The 16,610-nt window shown below is 33.8% G+C and overlaps 1 protein-coding gene across 1 annotated transcript; it reads right to left on the bottom strand.

Moving 5' to 3' along the window:
- Positions 1-2,738: 2,738 nt before the first annotated feature.
- LOC144963387 (zinc transporter 7-like) lies at positions 2,739-16,604 on the bottom strand. Its single transcript, XM_078897360.1, has 10 exons — positions 16,254-16,604; positions 14,004-14,219; positions 13,417-13,504; positions 12,896-13,016; positions 12,181-12,225; positions 10,896-11,129; positions 10,203-10,338; positions 8,918-9,008; positions 8,080-8,229; positions 2,739-7,594 (listed from the first exon to the last, which is right to left on the bottom strand). The coding sequence occupies exons 1-10, from the start codon at positions 16,325-16,327 to the stop codon at positions 7,547-7,549; spliced, it is 1,203 nt and encodes a 400-aa protein (XP_078753486.1). The 5' UTR covers positions 16,328-16,604; the 3' UTR covers positions 2,739-7,546.
- Between the last annotated feature and the right edge of the window lie 6 nt (positions 16,605-16,610).

Genomic DNA, 16,610 nt, shown 5'->3' with positions numbered 1-16,610 from the left:
TCTGCTTCATGTTAAAAGTGCTAGATATTTCCATCAATATAGAAACTTGTGGACGTGACAATAATTTTTGCTTCAGTGGTATATCAGAAACAAAGGAAAATAACATGTTATACTCTGATTAAAACACTAAACAAAATCATAAAATGGTGAATCTTTGTTACATTTTGGACCGCAAATAATCACAAAACAGTGAAAGAATTTAATGCCAGAAGACTTAAAATTTTTTTTTTTTTTTTTTTTTGCAGAATGTACAATAGCAGCAATTGTGATGTTTATTTTTTGTTTTGTTTTTAAGGGTTTTATGGCACTAGCAACACATTTAGGTCATTTCAGCGCCAGTAAAAAGGAGGAAAATGGGATATAAAAAAAATAATTTAGATTCACAATTAAAAGCACACAAGAAAAGTAAGACAAAGGTGAATGGTATAAATAGGGAAAAGATGTAGATTCCAAGAGCATACTATCATTGTGCATAGTTTGAGATCATCCAGAGACAAGCACAGGATCCCACTAAGAGGAACACTCTTAAATGCTCAAATAATATATTCAAAACAACATATACGTAACAGAGAGATAGTTTACAAGGAAAAAAATATCATCTCCCAAAACTCTAATTATACATTTGACTATTTCCCTCCCGGTCAAGGACTCCGATAAGGGAAAGGACAAAAACCAAGTAATCTCATTCCGAGACAAAGACAAAAAGCAAGTTGGAAAAAGATATAGGGGTATAGAAGACACAGTAAGCGACCTCCCTGCCCACAATGGGAGGTCAGAAACCCGAATTTTGATGTCAAAGAACATTCAAAAACAAAACAAACCAAAACTAAAGTAAAGAAAAAAAAAAAAAAAGGAAAAAGGAAAGAATTAAAGAAACTTCCAAATTATTTTTTCCCCGGTAAACAATCTACACAACTTATAAATCATTTCAATTCAAGTAAAATAATGTCAAAATGTACAGATAGACCTGAACTCACGACAAACAAGAAAAAAGTTTGATACAGTTTAAACAGGGAACAGAAACATTCATATGTAACTAAGAATGATTATATATTTACGAGAGATGATTTGCATGAAAATAATCATTTCTTACAGCTGGCTGTCATATTCTCGGTAAAAGTCCCATTAAAATCCTGGATAAATCCTTACAGTCTCATTCTATAAAAAGAAAAAAAAAGTTGGGGGGTCTCCAAATAGCTCAGTTGGTAGACCACTAGCTTCGCATGCAAAGGGACCGAGATCGATCCCAGGTGGAGTCGAAATCACAGCAGATCTCTACCCGCTGCTAGAAAGAAAAAAAATTGAAACTTTTTCAAAATGTATGAAGAAAACCGAGAGAAACATGGCCATTCATATCACTCCTAAAGTCAAAATTGTTTCTGTTTTAATAACAGATTGAAATTATTGAAATGATTCATTAAATATGTTTATTACGACCTTGTAAAAAAAAAAAAAAAGAACAGATATATTACTTCTATCTACCGTTTTTTTTTTATTAATGCAAAGAAAAGACGATCAAGATGAATACAATAAATCAAATATCAAATAATCATGCAATGAATTAAGAGACTCGCTCTCGACTTATAATATACAACAATATGGATGCAAACACCCATTTACACGTTAGATTCAAAATCTAATGCCCATTCTTACGGATGGCATTGTGACATATTATCATCATCCATCGCTTATCAAGTCATAAATATGCACCCAATCTCAATATCCTATGGCATTCATAATTACTCAATATTGGGTGAAAATTAGATTACATTATAACACATTAGTAAAATACACAATAGGCACATTCACATAGCAAATCTTAAATCATGCAACAACAAACAACCCCCCCCCCCCCTAAATAAAAAAAAAAAAAAATAGACTGACTAGCATCCCGCCTTACATAGTATTTAACATTTAAAACCCATGCTTATGCATCAGTACTAACATTTTTGGTAAGTGAGAGATTCTTGGTCTGTATTATCAAAAAAGAACTTAAAATATAATATCTATACAAATGATCTACATTTCATCACTAACCGTATACTTTTCTTTTTTAAAATTATGTTTAATAACAGAATTTAGAAGATAGGATTATATTTACTGTGAATCTCCAATAATAATACTAAATAACATTAACATAATTGAATGATGCTGGTGATATTTACAAGTCCAATCAGCTGCAGTGAAAAGAAGACGACTGGACAATTAATTTGTTGCTGGCACTGGGAATAATTTAGCTTTACAAGTTAAACAGCGCTTGCAACACTTCTAGGCCAGTTCATGTCAGGGCCTAAAGAACAATGAGATGAATTTAGAGTTCCTTGCCTGCGAGATTTGTGGGCTAAAAAAGCACCTTAGAAAAAAGAAAACAAAGGGAAATAGTGGAACCTAGTTATAATCTAACTCTAAACTCAACCACCTCTAAACCAAAAGAAACCCCGTCCAAAAGTAGACCTTGGAAGGTCTCTCATAGAGATGATTAAAATATATATATCATCTCTAAAATCCCCCCCCCCCCCCCCCCCCAAAAAAAAAAAAAATTATTAAAAAAAAAACATGTTTACATCTCCCCCATGGTATAAGGCTCCAAAAAAAAAACCCCCCATCTTATATCAGGATGAGAGAGAGAGAGAGAGCGAGAGAGAGAGAGAGAGAGAGAGAGAGAGAGAGAGAGAGAGAGAGAGACAGACAGAGAGACGAGAGAGTCAAAAGTCAAAGAGTAAGGAACAAAAGATAAGTTGTTTGTTTTTGTTTGTTTTTAAGGGTTTTACGGCGCTTGCAACACATTTAGGTTATATCAGCGCCAGTAAAAAGGAAGAAAATGGGACAGTAAAAAGTTCTAGAATTACAATTAAAGCACCCAAGAAAAAGTAAGACAAAGGGGAACTGGGAACAAATAGGGATCAGATGTAGATTCCAAGAGCATACCACCAATGTACTTAGTTTGAGATCACCAATAAGTATCATCCAGACACAAGCACAAAATCCAACAAAGAGGAATACACTCAAATGCCTACATTATACATTAAAATAACAATAATACATTACAGAGAGATGATTTACAAGGAAAAAAATATCATCTCCCAAAACAATAACTATGCATTTGACCGTTTCCCTCCCAGCCAGGACTCCGGCCAGGGCCAGGACAAAACCAAGTAATCCCATGCCAAGACAAAGACAGAAAGCAAGTTGGAAAAGAGATATAATGGGATAGAAGACACAGTATGTACCTCCCTGCCCGCTATGAGAGGTCAGGATCCCCACCCAGAAAGATAAGTTGGACAGAAGACTATACCAGTTGCCCCCGATAATATCCTGTGCACTGGGGATTAAACTTGTGAAGGCTTTTTGTTCAAGTCATCTTGCTCCAGTTTTTTTAGAGTGTCATTATTATTATTATTATTATTATTACTTGATATAGTGCCAGTAACCATAAATAGTGCTCAGAGGTGCTTTACAATAGTATTCATTCTGCCACAGGTGGATATATCTTGGTAAGCGTGAATTAATCTAAGACAAGGTATCACCAGTATAAAGGAAACTAGGGGAGAATAACACAGAATGATTCAAGAATTTAAAAAATCATATGAATAAATTAAAAATTGATAAAACATAATATGACAAATTTTTATAGACCCAACATGCGGAATGGTCAATGAAAGAAAGACAATAACAAATTAAACAATTGACTACAGTATACATATTACACAAAGTTAAAATGTAAATGCAATTATACTTTATTAGAGATAAATAGATAGGTAAGGTAGATAGATAGATTGAGAGAGAGAGAGAGAGAGAGAGAGAGAGAGAGAGAGAGAGAGAGAGAGAGAGAGAGAGAGAGAGAGTATGTAGGGAAGAGGAGCTAACAAACTTAGGTACATTATTTTACAATAGTAACAGCATTTCACAACTCGCTACATGTTTACACAGTTGTGAGAAGTGTTGTTAACTTATTTATTTTAAACAGAGACATATATTATGAACCAGAATCCTATGATCATGGGGAAATTGTCAATACTGTTTAGGGTCAAGAAAATTTCAACAGAACTCTTTTTAACAAGTTAAGCACAATTGCCAGTTGTCAGAACCTTAAATTACTAACTTAATTTTTACTTAATGCTTACATCTTCATGCTTAACACAGGAAACCTCAAGGCGGAGTATACACAATCTGCAGATACATACAAATCTAGCCGTCTGAAAACTTTCCAGTCAAACAAACAAAATCACAAGTGGAAATATAACGAAATTTACACGACACACTGTGCATTTCACAGGGCCAGATTCTAATTCATCAAACTGCATCACAATTCAGCTGCGTATAATAAAATACATATCACATCCGACGACCTTATATTTTTGGTTTCCATTCCATTCTAAAAAGAAAATACAAAACAAAAAAAAACATGTATTCATAACAATCAAAGCTTATTTACAAAATAGATAACATCTTTACTATTATTATCATCTTAGAGTATAGCACCAACATCAGCAGGTTTCAAAAACTTTATTTTCCAGAATAAGAACAACAACAATAAAAAATAAAAATAACATAATAAGACAAATAAATTCCTTGTATCACGACTTTATAAACAATTTAGTAATACAGCAAGAAAATAAATAGAAACACAAAGTGAGCAAAGATGCAAATGGACAACACAGACGAGTGTTTCTTCCAACGTCAATTCAAGTTTTAAAGAAGAAAAAAAAATGACGTTAGTGTCATGCTTGTAAATCATACTCTCTTCAAATTAAGAAGTAAATTTTATTTGAAAATAGAGGGAAAGAGAAATAAAGAGAGAAAAAGAGAGAGAGAGAGAGAGAGAGAGAGAGAAAGAGAGAGAGAGAGAGAGAGAGAGAGAGAAGAGAGAGAAAGAGAGATAAAACAACGTCAAGTGTAGAATTTGACTAGAAAACTCTGTTTCTTTTAAATTGATGAAGTTGTATGGCATTCGCAACGCTTTTACCTTTAGGCCAAATGATTGACTAGGAAAAAGAAGATGGTATTAGTGTGTACGACAATTAGATTTAGACTTCAGTACCTGCAACTCTTTTAGGTCACAAGTGGTTTGCCAATTGAAAATATTATCATACAAATAGATGGTTCAACCTGAAGCCACCCAAAGTCTCTAATATGTCCTAACATGGGATCTCCAAGAAATGAAAGATATCAAGTTAGTTTCCTATGCGCTAAGAGAGATAACTTACTAGAAATAATATCTGAAAGAGAAATATTTGACTGCCTATGCCGCAAAAAAGGACTCCAGGCAGGGTCCTGGAAGAAACCAATTCTTCTTATTCCAACAGAGATCCAAATGACAACAGATAAAAGAGATAGGAGACCCTATCAACTACCCACCGTTCAACAAAAGATGAAAAAATTTGCTTGATGGCAATGGTCAAGAAACAGCTTTGACACAACAGAACTTTAAAGTATTCACTTTGAATTAAATGAATGGCAGCTGAGAGTTGTTCCCTTAATAAGGTTTCAATGTATATCTTAGTGTGAATTTGTTCAGATAACAACAGTCAACATCATATAAAAGCCTCTTCTTGCTTATCCATAAACTCATGACATTCGCCAGCCGGGAAATACGTACCAGCCCACAAAACAATGTGTAACATTGAACGTTTATAGTCTGATTAACACAGTTCGGTGAGAACTACTCATAAAAATGCCTGGCTAAAAACAATAACAAAGATCTGAATGATGTCAACTTCATTCTATCTAAAATACTTCTTTTTCCTTTACAAAATCTTTCAGAATATACTATATTTTGATTGGTCAACTTTGTTCTATCAATAAATGCTTCTGGTTTCTCTGTTCATCTTTACAAAATCTTTCAGAATATACTATATTCTGATAGGTTGACAAAACCACAACAAGCAAAACTGTTTGAAATTAATTAATCTTTTAAGACCCACTCTTACAATCAGCATGCAAATATACCCCCCCCCCCCCCACATTAGATTGTGGTCAGGGCCGATGGAAGAAACGTCTTAAAGAGTTCTTATCAAATGATTCTTGGTCAGGAATATTACGACAACTGTCAACAGTGCAATAACTTCAATTTGGCACTATCAATACTATCATTGTGATGACTATGTATGATAGGATATGTTTTCTATTTAGGTGTTCTAAATGACATTAGTCCCCATTCTTCCCCCCCCCTCCCCCCAAACCTGCCATGAGATATATGAGAAATAATAAAAGACCCTTCCAATAAGCTAGTAAGGCAAAATGGTGGTGGTTTATAATGTAGTAAAACAGAGACTTGCAAGCAACTCTTTTAATTCATTCAATTATAGCCTTCAAAATTATTGTTAGTTCTTACAATTGTAAGCATTTTTTAACGAAAAAAAAACAAACACTCAAAATTACTTTAAACGATTCAGCGCACAAAATGTTCTATTCTAAAACGCATTAGAAATTTGAAAATTGTTCATTTTAAAGAAATTTAGTCTAGTAAATAAAAATGTACTTAAAAGTGCAGTTATAGTATCCTACTAAGCATCTGTTCGCCATTTTCAGATTAGCACAAATGAGTATGATCTATTTCTCATGGAAAATGTAGACATTTATTGCAAACACATTTTGTCTTTGAATGCAGATAGGTGATTTTAATAATCACTCAGTCATTGTTTGCATTAAACGCAGGTCACTACATATCAAAACATTTCAGGGCTAGGGTTAGGTGAGCTAACCAACCATACATGTCTCTTATACAAGTGAGCTGATTTGAGAGTCCAACACGAAATGTACATTTTTGACAAAGTGAATCACTGGAGATATCTATTGGGGCCTTTCAATCCCTTGACTGTGATATAAAATTCTTTCAGATCTGAAGTATTTGGCAGAGTGAGAATCAACAATGGAACAAGCTTCCTTTTAGGTTAAATATTGGTTTACCTTTGAACAAATTGGACTTAAGTTCAAATGTTTGTAAAGCACTTTGGCAAATAATTTTTGATACTAAAATGTGGTCTATGCAATTTGCCAAATGGTACGTACCTTTTGTACTGGACTGAGATAAAATAAATTAATAGAACTGCTTCATGCAACTCTTACTCAGCAAAAAATCTTTATATTGCACCCCAAAAATATCAGTTTCAAGAAAAAAAAAATCTGTATCAATAAAAATTAATTAAAAAAAAATTAAAAAAAAACCCCAACAACACACGATTTCCACCCCTATATTCATGAAAAGTCATTTTTAAATGTTTTAGATTAGGTGTTGTGTGGTTTAGTTTGGTCCCACATAAAAGTTCCATCCACTTTGTGAGCAGCAGAGTGGCAGTGGCTAAGCCTAAACCTATGAAGCTCTGCAGTGATATACCTGTGGTCACAATATGTACATGGTCAATGCTGTTCTAAAATGCAAGATGTGAAATACAATCCCTAAAATAAAGTTCGGGGGAGAAAGACGGAAACAGGGAATCTTGATGACGATAACCGGTGGGGAAGACTGGTCCATCCATTGGCAACAGCAGGTCCAGAAGAGACTGAAAGGCTTCATAAATGATGGATGTTGTTCATACCTAATCTCTTACATGGCAGCGTGATCGATTTGTACATAAAGCTGTCGTACACCAATCTGTAAAAGATTAATAATAATGATGATGACAATAATGATAAAAGTAAAAGTAATAATGATAATAGTAATAATAATAATAATAATAATAATAATAATAATAATAATAATAATAATGATAATAATCACTAAACACAGAAAAGGCTGATTCCAAATTTTTATGAATGTCTGGAATACAAATTTTAAAAACGGTGTACTCAACTACCAACATCTAAATGGGGAAACTGCTTGTCGATAATAATCATAATAATAATAATAATATTAATAATAATAATAATAATAATAATAATAATATAATAAGGATAACAATAATATCTATAAAAATGATAATATGCTGGTAATGATGATGATGATGATGATGATGGACATAATTATTTTTTAATGACAAAAATTGATAATCATTTTCATGCAAATATATGCATGTTTTTTTTTTCTTTGCCATTAATAAGCAATATTATTTTGAAACAAAAATTCAAATTTTGCTTCACCTGTGTAAATATATTATGGGTTTGACTCTGGATGTAACGAGTATCAGCATTTTTGCCCACTTCAAGCTTGATGGTTCCCACATATACATCAGTACACAAAGTCCAGAAATGAGGTTCATGGACACTGTATACACCCTCTAGTTGACTAACCTGAGAAAACATTTAAAAACTTATATGAATATTGTACGAATGGTCAATATCAATTGCCTTTAATCTTATGTACAAATAAATATTGATAACTGGTGCTGAAATGACTGAAGAGCTGTAAGTGCCAAAACACTTCTAAATAATGAAACAATTATTATTGATAACAAAAGAAAATCTTAATATTTTCAAAGCTCGACACTTTTGACACAATTTATTCAATTTATAGTGCGATAATAAAATAATCTATTCTCACATGTTCCGTTACAAAGAAAAGAGAACATTTGTGCAGAATTGTTAGGTGTAATTTTTAGTTATACTTAAACATTGCTAGGAAAAAATGAAAGGATCCTCGGATGGTGAAAATACACATCCTTCAAGAATATTTTTAATATCTAATATATAAATTTAAAAAATACATTATATGAATACTTCCTGTAAAGTTTTATTATTTGATACCAAAAAAAAAAAAAAAAAAAAAAGCACTGAAGACATATTCGATCTAACCCTTAAATGATTAAATTTTCTTCTCCTTAAAAACAAACCGACTCAATCAGACTCCATACATCATTATAAATCACAGGATCAAAGATCTAATACATAGTCATGGATCCTTCTGCTCAGCAACCATTTCTGGACTGTATGCAAGTATCATCATCTACATCAAAACTATGTAAATAATGAAATAGTTTACCCTCTGGTAACATCCAGGCAACTGGTGATCAAGGGCAGGTGGTGTACGTTGCATCAAAACACCTAATGAATCTCTTAACAGGGGTAGCACACTGGAGGAAAGAATTAACATAGGATATAAAAGCGAATAAATATATTTTAAAAAAAATATATATATAAATAAAATAATATTAAGCAGAATAAATTAACAACATCAAATATGAAAATATTTTAACACAGGGTTGCCAATCCAGGAGGCAAATATTTACTGAACTTTTACACAAAACACATTGACCAAGCTCTTTCCAGGCGCTGAACTCCAGTAAAAAGATATATAAAAAGGGTTTATAACATACTGAATTCCGCAAATATACGGATAATTGCCAACCTTGTTTATAACACAATTGTGCAGATATGTGATCTTGTGGTATGACACTCCTTTTTGGATCGGAAGGTCCTGGGTTCGAGTCTCGCTCGGTGCATAGTTGAGTCCTTGGAAAAGACTCGTTACTCACATTCTCTCACCGTACTCGGGTGTAAAATGAGTACCTGGTCGTTAACAATTGCCTAACAGGGGTCGTGTCTCGTTCTATATGTTAAGTTTGCTGTTGTCTACGGACCCCTTGTAAAAGTGCTTTGAACACATTTGGTGGATATTGGGCCATATTACGTAAATCTCAAGTTATCATTAGTTATTATTATTACAAGTCTACAGTTCCAACACGTTAAATGTGCTTCACAATGCATCATCTATTCCTATAGCTGGCCATGTCTCATCCTTCAGGGCCATTAGTCCCATGGAACCTTAGTTTATCCCAGTTCCAGTTTTTACAGCATGAAATGGACAACAGCAACCATTTGCTGTCCTATTCTATCGTAAAGTACTTTCTGCCAGATCTAACAGACCCAGCTACTCAATCACTGCGGAGTGGACAGGGCGGTTAGAAAAATATCTTGACTGCACCCATATTACGCTTTCTGCCATGGCATCATCAGATACCATTGCCAAGGCATTCCATGAAGGAATGTAGAAAATCCATCAAACAAGATGCCTGATGTCAACAGAAATCACCTATGTTGTCCAAAGCGAGCAAAATGGGGTTGATAATCTTGCCCAAGCAAAAAAAAAAAAAAAAATAAAAATAAAAACAACCCAAAAATGCCTGAAGCAAGGCTCAAACCTGGGACCATCCCGGTCACAGTGCAATGCCTTAACCACTCAGCCACTTTGTCTTCCACAAGATAAAAGAAACTCAATATAATCAAAATCAGTAGGGGGGGGGGGGGGGGGGGGGTGAGAACATTACCTGATTGCAATCAGTGTGGCAATGAACATTGAGCACACCGGGTCGGCTATCATCCAACCAAAGTAGTAAATGAGAATTGATGAAATGATCACACCTACACTTCCTAAAGTGTCAGCAAGGATATGAAGAAACACACCTAAGAAAAAAAAAGAAGAAAAAAGGGGAAAATGTAAACAAGGAGAGGAATCAACAAATTTTTATCATATTTTAAAATTACTAAAGATAGTTTGGTTACACCTCATATGAAATGCAATCTACGTTATGAAATGAAATGATAATTTATTAGAACTTCTGATAAAGATAAAAACAGTACATCGGATATAGATGTTGAGAAATGGAAATGCATATTAATCTTCATAAAAAGGTTATTTGCAAGTGTTTTTTAAAGGGACACTTTTTACTGTTAAAAGAAGCATATACTGCATTATAAGACTGCTTCATATTGACAACTAATTCGATAAACACTCCATTCTGATAAAGAACAGACACAGATCTGACCTTGAAGGAAGGAAAAACAAAAAACAAAAAAAACAAAAAAACTCTGAAAACAGCCATACTTATAATAGTAAGTAATAATAGTAAAAGCAATACATCAAAAATATGCATAGAATTTAACTGAGTCGGTCAATTTGTATGAAGTAAAGAATTAAACTGTAAACTAAGATTCACAATTCAAAAAGAAAATTTTCTCACCCTGCATAATTTTAGCTTGAGCTACTTTATTAGTGTTTTTGGCTTTCTCTTCACCACCATGAGAATGACCTTGACCCCCACCATGCGAGTGGCCATGACCTCCTCCATGTGAGTGGCCATGACCCGCATCATGTGAATGCCCATGGTTATCTTGACCTCCATGAGAATGGCCGTGGTCATCATGACCACCATGACTGTGACCGTGTCCACTGTCCGATTCTTCTAATCCCAAACCTGCAAATAAGAAATGATATCAGGATATTATGATTATTTGTCTTTTTGTCTCTTCTTCTCTTTCTCAGCCAACAATATAATTCTGCATTTTGATAAATTATATCATTTTTCAAAAGCTGTTCCACTGCTGGTGCCAAAAATATTTAATTTGGCAAAGCATTCCAATTCCTTATCGTTTTGGGAAAGAAACATTTTGTCTGTGTTTTGTGTGTGATTGTCCAATGTCTTAGACAGAAGCATGACCTATGCGATTGCATTGTCCGATTGATTTTTTAAGGTTGTGACTTCGAGTGGCTTAGTATTTTACCAGGCTTGCAGTCTGATGAATTCATACTGCTTACTAACATATCCAGCAGATCAAATAATTACTTTCTACAGTTTAACCTCATTCAGTGAGATAGTGACACAGCTGAGTTGACAAAGTACAATGTCTAACACCTGGATACAAAAGGTTCAAGCCCAATGTAGAAACAAAGCAAAAAGCATTTTTTAAAAGTCAGCATATATTATACCAAAAAAGGTCTAAATTTCCATAAATCAAATCAGTCCAAAATATATGATTTCAACAGTTATTTATGTGCACTGTCATTTAACAAAGTTTTAAACCAAATGAAGTCTAGTCCAATGCAAACACACATCCATTTCCGAGTAAATTAACAATATTTTCCCCAACTTTGGACAAGTTCTAACCCTAAAAAATAAAAATAATTTTAATATAAAAGTTTATACATAATCAACATATTCCCCCTAACGATGTATTTCGTTTTTTACTTTTTAAAGTCTACAGCTTCTAGCAGCTTAGTACCACCATGCTGAAGTAACAGCATCTCATCGTGATGGAATGTGGAAGGGAGACACTTTAAATTCTTATTCAGATCTAAGGGTGAAATAGTAGAGTGGGTATGGATTTAAGGTCATTAAGCCTTTCATATTTTCAGTGGGCAAAATTGTTTACTTGACTTCTTGATACACGCTTAACGATCAATGAGCTGTCTTAACTTTGATTGTAACAAACTGCTCAGAAATACTCCTACTTCCCCAATCAACTTACCTACATGACTGTGTCCCCCACCAAATCCATGAGAATGTCCATGATCTGAAAAGTAATAAATAGAACAATAAATTTCAATTAGAGTTATAAAAAAAAAAAGCCAATAAAACTAAAAATATGATGAATGTAACTTCGTAAAATTATACAATGGCTTCTCTTTGTTGATGACCTTTGCTAATAAAAAGAGGTTTAAAGTAGTGGATTTAAAAATATTCCACAGAAAGTTAACCAAGATTCCTTGTTCAACTTTAATCTTTGGTGGCCAATAAAATGTAATTAATTTAAAAAATCAACATTCTACCTTGGTAAAAAATTAAAGAAGGACTAAGTGCCAACCAATGGCTCTATCTAACTATTCAGAAGTTACTATTACTGTGATTAAAATTCTCAAATATAATTTATGTTGTCTTGCTATAAATATTCAAGTTGAATGAGTTCAAATCCTGTCACAGTTAATTGTATCACAGTGTTTAAATTTAATGACTGATTCTTATAAACACGGACATCATTCCTTCCTTCTGAAACATTTTTCTTTTTTTGATTACTCATGCAACAAATAATTTATGCAGGGCTATACAATGTATATTGTATCTATGTATTTGATTTAGAGAAAGATTTACTCTTATGAATCAAAATAAGAATTATAAAACTATTCCATGTGAAACAAAGTAGTAAGTTCAATAAAGAAGATACATAAAAAAAAATTCATGCCAACCTCCTCCGCCATGTGAGTGTCCATGTTGGAAAGCAAAGATACCGACTAAATTCACAAGGAAACCCAAAACGGACACAACAAACAGACGTTCGTGTTTGACCTCTGGAGGTTCTACAGCTCTCTGGAGATTGGGAAAATCAGAGAAAAACGTTCATTGCATTTCAGCAAACAAAACCTGAAGAACAAAATGACATGTTTCTACTTCAACATCATATTAATATTTAAATAAAGAGAAAAGTTTCCTAGTGTTGTGAAAGAAAATCAATATGAATTGTAATGTTTTGTAATCTCAGTGTAAAAGTAATCCTTCAGAGCCATAAGGCCCAAGGAGCCGGGATTTATCCCTGTTTCTATAGCGTAAAACAGGCAATTGCTTCCTACCCTGTGGATAGTACTTTCCACCAAATTAGTATGGCAGATGAGCTTGTATAAGAAGTCACATCGAAGGCACATCAGAGATTTCTATGCAAATAAATTTTTTTTTTTTAAAAGGGTTGGGGAAACAAGAGGTGATGACTTACCTCAACAGCCTCAGAGAAGATGAAGAATGCGATAAATAAAAGGAAAAGTCCATTCACAAATCCTGCCAAGATTTCAGCGCGGACATATCTGATGAAAAATAAAATAATGACCATAAATAACCTTTGTAAATATAATTTACATTGCTCTCATTGAGAAAATTTGACCATCAATAAAAAATGGTAGATAATTTGATGATGATTCGATTTGATGACATGTTGGATAAGTAAGCAAAATAACAATAGTATCTATTTATTCCTCTGGTTTTTATGTCTTTAGTCGGAATTGGAAAATGATAGCAATGTGGACCATAGACATTAAATATATTATAAGAACAATAATCTGACAAAACATGTGGGATGTCACACATAATTTTTTGAGATATAAGCCAGAAAAAACCTGTAACTTTGTCTCTAATCGGAATATTTTGGAAACTTTAACCTATATTTTACTCAAGAAGGATTTCTCTGTATATTTGCACTAACCTCAGGGATAAGATTTTTTTTTTTCACCTTGCGGCACATATTTTTTTCAGGCCACCACACATATATCTAAAATTTCAAACACACACACATATATTCAACCATACCCGTATGAGAAAGATTCAGTGGCCCTCCATCTGGAAATCACTGAGGCGACCAGTCCAGCAAGCAGAGCGGTGCAATCAAAGAACATATGGAAGGAGTCTGAAATGAGACCCAAGCTATTTGTCCACACGCCATACAGCAACTCCACAAAGGCAAATGATAAGTTCAACACAAGAAAGCCTAACAGTCGACGCGACGTTGTCTCAGCAAATATCAGTCTGAAAAAAAAAAAAAAAGGAATAAAAAGTATTGAAAGATGATATTGTTGCAATGTCACAATTTACATCACTTGCATTTGATGAACTTACCAACAACTCAGCCACTTCACCCAAAGGGCAATATAACAATAAAATAAAATAATGGTAATAATAATAAGGATGATGATGATGATGATGATGATGATGATGATGATGATGAAAATAATAAAAATAATAATGTATTTTTGTATAGTTTTTCAGACTCCTCAAATATAAGACTCAGAACTTAAAATATGATGACTTATAATTTACACATTCATAAAAATAAAAATCTCCCCTCCCATAGTCTATATTGAATTTCCCTGACAATTATCATGACGGACGGAAGAAAAAAAAAAATCCAATTATCTCTGATTGAATTAATAAGCCTTGTCATTATCATTACATTTACAATTCACCTCAATCATTTTAAAGGAAAACAAGAGTTGAAACACAATATTTCCAGGTCTTTATCAACAATAATCAGAAGCTTATTTTTTAAAAATATTCCCTATCCATCACAATTGTGGATGAGACCCATTGAAGACAAAATTGAAATGAGAGATTTAATACTTATAAGTATTTCAAACATCATTATTGGTCAGTAGTCCAAGTTACCATTTCATCTATCTCAATGCACTTCAGTTCTGCAATATGGTCCTGAGGTATGACACCCGCTTTCGAATTGTAAGTTCCTGGGTTCGAGCCTTGCTCAGTGCATAGTTGAGTCCTTGGAAAAGACTCTTTACTCACATTCTCTCACTATACTCAGGTGTAAAATGAGTACCTGGTCGTTAAAAGCGTTGTCTCTGTCGAAAAAATTTGTAATATCGCCTAACAGGCATCATGACTCGTTCTACACGTTACATGTTGTTGTTGGTTAGGGACACTTTGTAAAGTGCTTTGAGCATGTTTAGTGGATATTGCGCTATACAAAACCATAAGTTTTAAAAGAGTTTGAGCACTGAACACAATGCTGGAAAAAAATTTGAATTTTCAGTGTCTTTAAAAACAATTTAAATAATTTTAGCGTAGCCAGTACTTTTCTTTTCTCCCTTTTTTCCATTGATAGACGAAGCACATTGGGATGGGGGTTGGGTGTGTATGTGTGTAGGGGGGTGATTGTGGTGACACGCAAAGTGACGTAGCCCACAGGCCTCACTTAGCTGCTTCATTTAGCAAGACGGGAATGGAATGTGAAATCGCCATTTCAATATCATGCCAAACATGAACACACATAGGCTAGGGCCTAAAGCTCCTACTACTAGGACTTCAATATTTCCTGCAATCTTGACTACTACAAGACGACCAAATCCAAAGAACATCAGTGACCTCCTTTAGCTACCTAAAGCTTGATGAAAATGAAGTAAAACAATGAAATCCGATCATGTGACTACCAAAAAAAAAATCTCCCAGTCTTGGTCTTGTAGGCTAGCCAACAAAAGAAAACATCATTTGGGAACATTCCAATTTTCTACTATTCACAACACAGGTTGGGAATGGGTAAATTCTACTGTTCCCAACACCGGTTGGGAATAGACACTGTACTACTGTTCTATGTAGTTTGGGACCCCTGACTGTCTAATCTTCTGTATTCTGTATAACTGCTCTAATTGATTGATATTGGTTTTAAAAAATATGTACTCCATCAAATCATGCAAGACAAAATTGACAAAAAGTTAGAAAGTATTATTACTAGAAATAGAATAAAGCCTCCGGTCCAGTCAGTAACTCTGCTGCTGCTGTGTATCCCATGAATGAATGCAACGTATTATTTATTTCAGGAAGTTTGCAAAACACTGGCCCACTGAACAATAACATTAAGTAATTTTCAGCCATCAGTATATATACTAGTTATCGGTTTACACATGATTACATGGCCAACTTTCGTTTCGCACGAAATTGATGCATTTCATGTCATGCAAATTGAATGCAAATGCAATTGCAATACAAACAAGCCGGTCTCATGACCCGTTTTCTTAGTTGCTATTTTTGTAGCAGAAGACGAACGCTTACCTGAACCAACCGAATAGCTTCTCTTTGATCTTCGAAGTCCTGTGATATTTATCATCTTTGTGAAGAGGTAACATTTTATAAGTCTCAAAAGAATATAGAAGCAAGCATGCCACAGCTGGGTAAAACGTATTTTATGAATTGACACGATAAATAACTTCTACCACAGCTGTCGTATTGTCGTGGCTAAATCATTCAAAGCTAGGCATGAAAAGATGTTGTCAGTTGCTTTCGAAGCTATGGAATATCGAATTTTACATATTCATTCACATTGATACTGACATCAGATATAAAAATTATCTTTCGCTCAACTTGATCAACTACATATTGTGTTGTAAAAATATTATTAATTTCGTAACT

Source organism: Berghia stephanieae, chromosome 1 (assembly GCF_034508935.2).
Source record: "Berghia stephanieae isolate SIO BIC M18660-M18661 chromosome 1, UCSD_Bste_1.3, whole genome shotgun sequence".
Classification (NCBI taxonomy): domain Eukaryota; kingdom Metazoa; phylum Mollusca; class Gastropoda; order Nudibranchia; family Aeolidiidae; genus Berghia; species Berghia stephanieae.
This window is presented reverse-complemented; position numbering and strand designations above follow the sequence as displayed.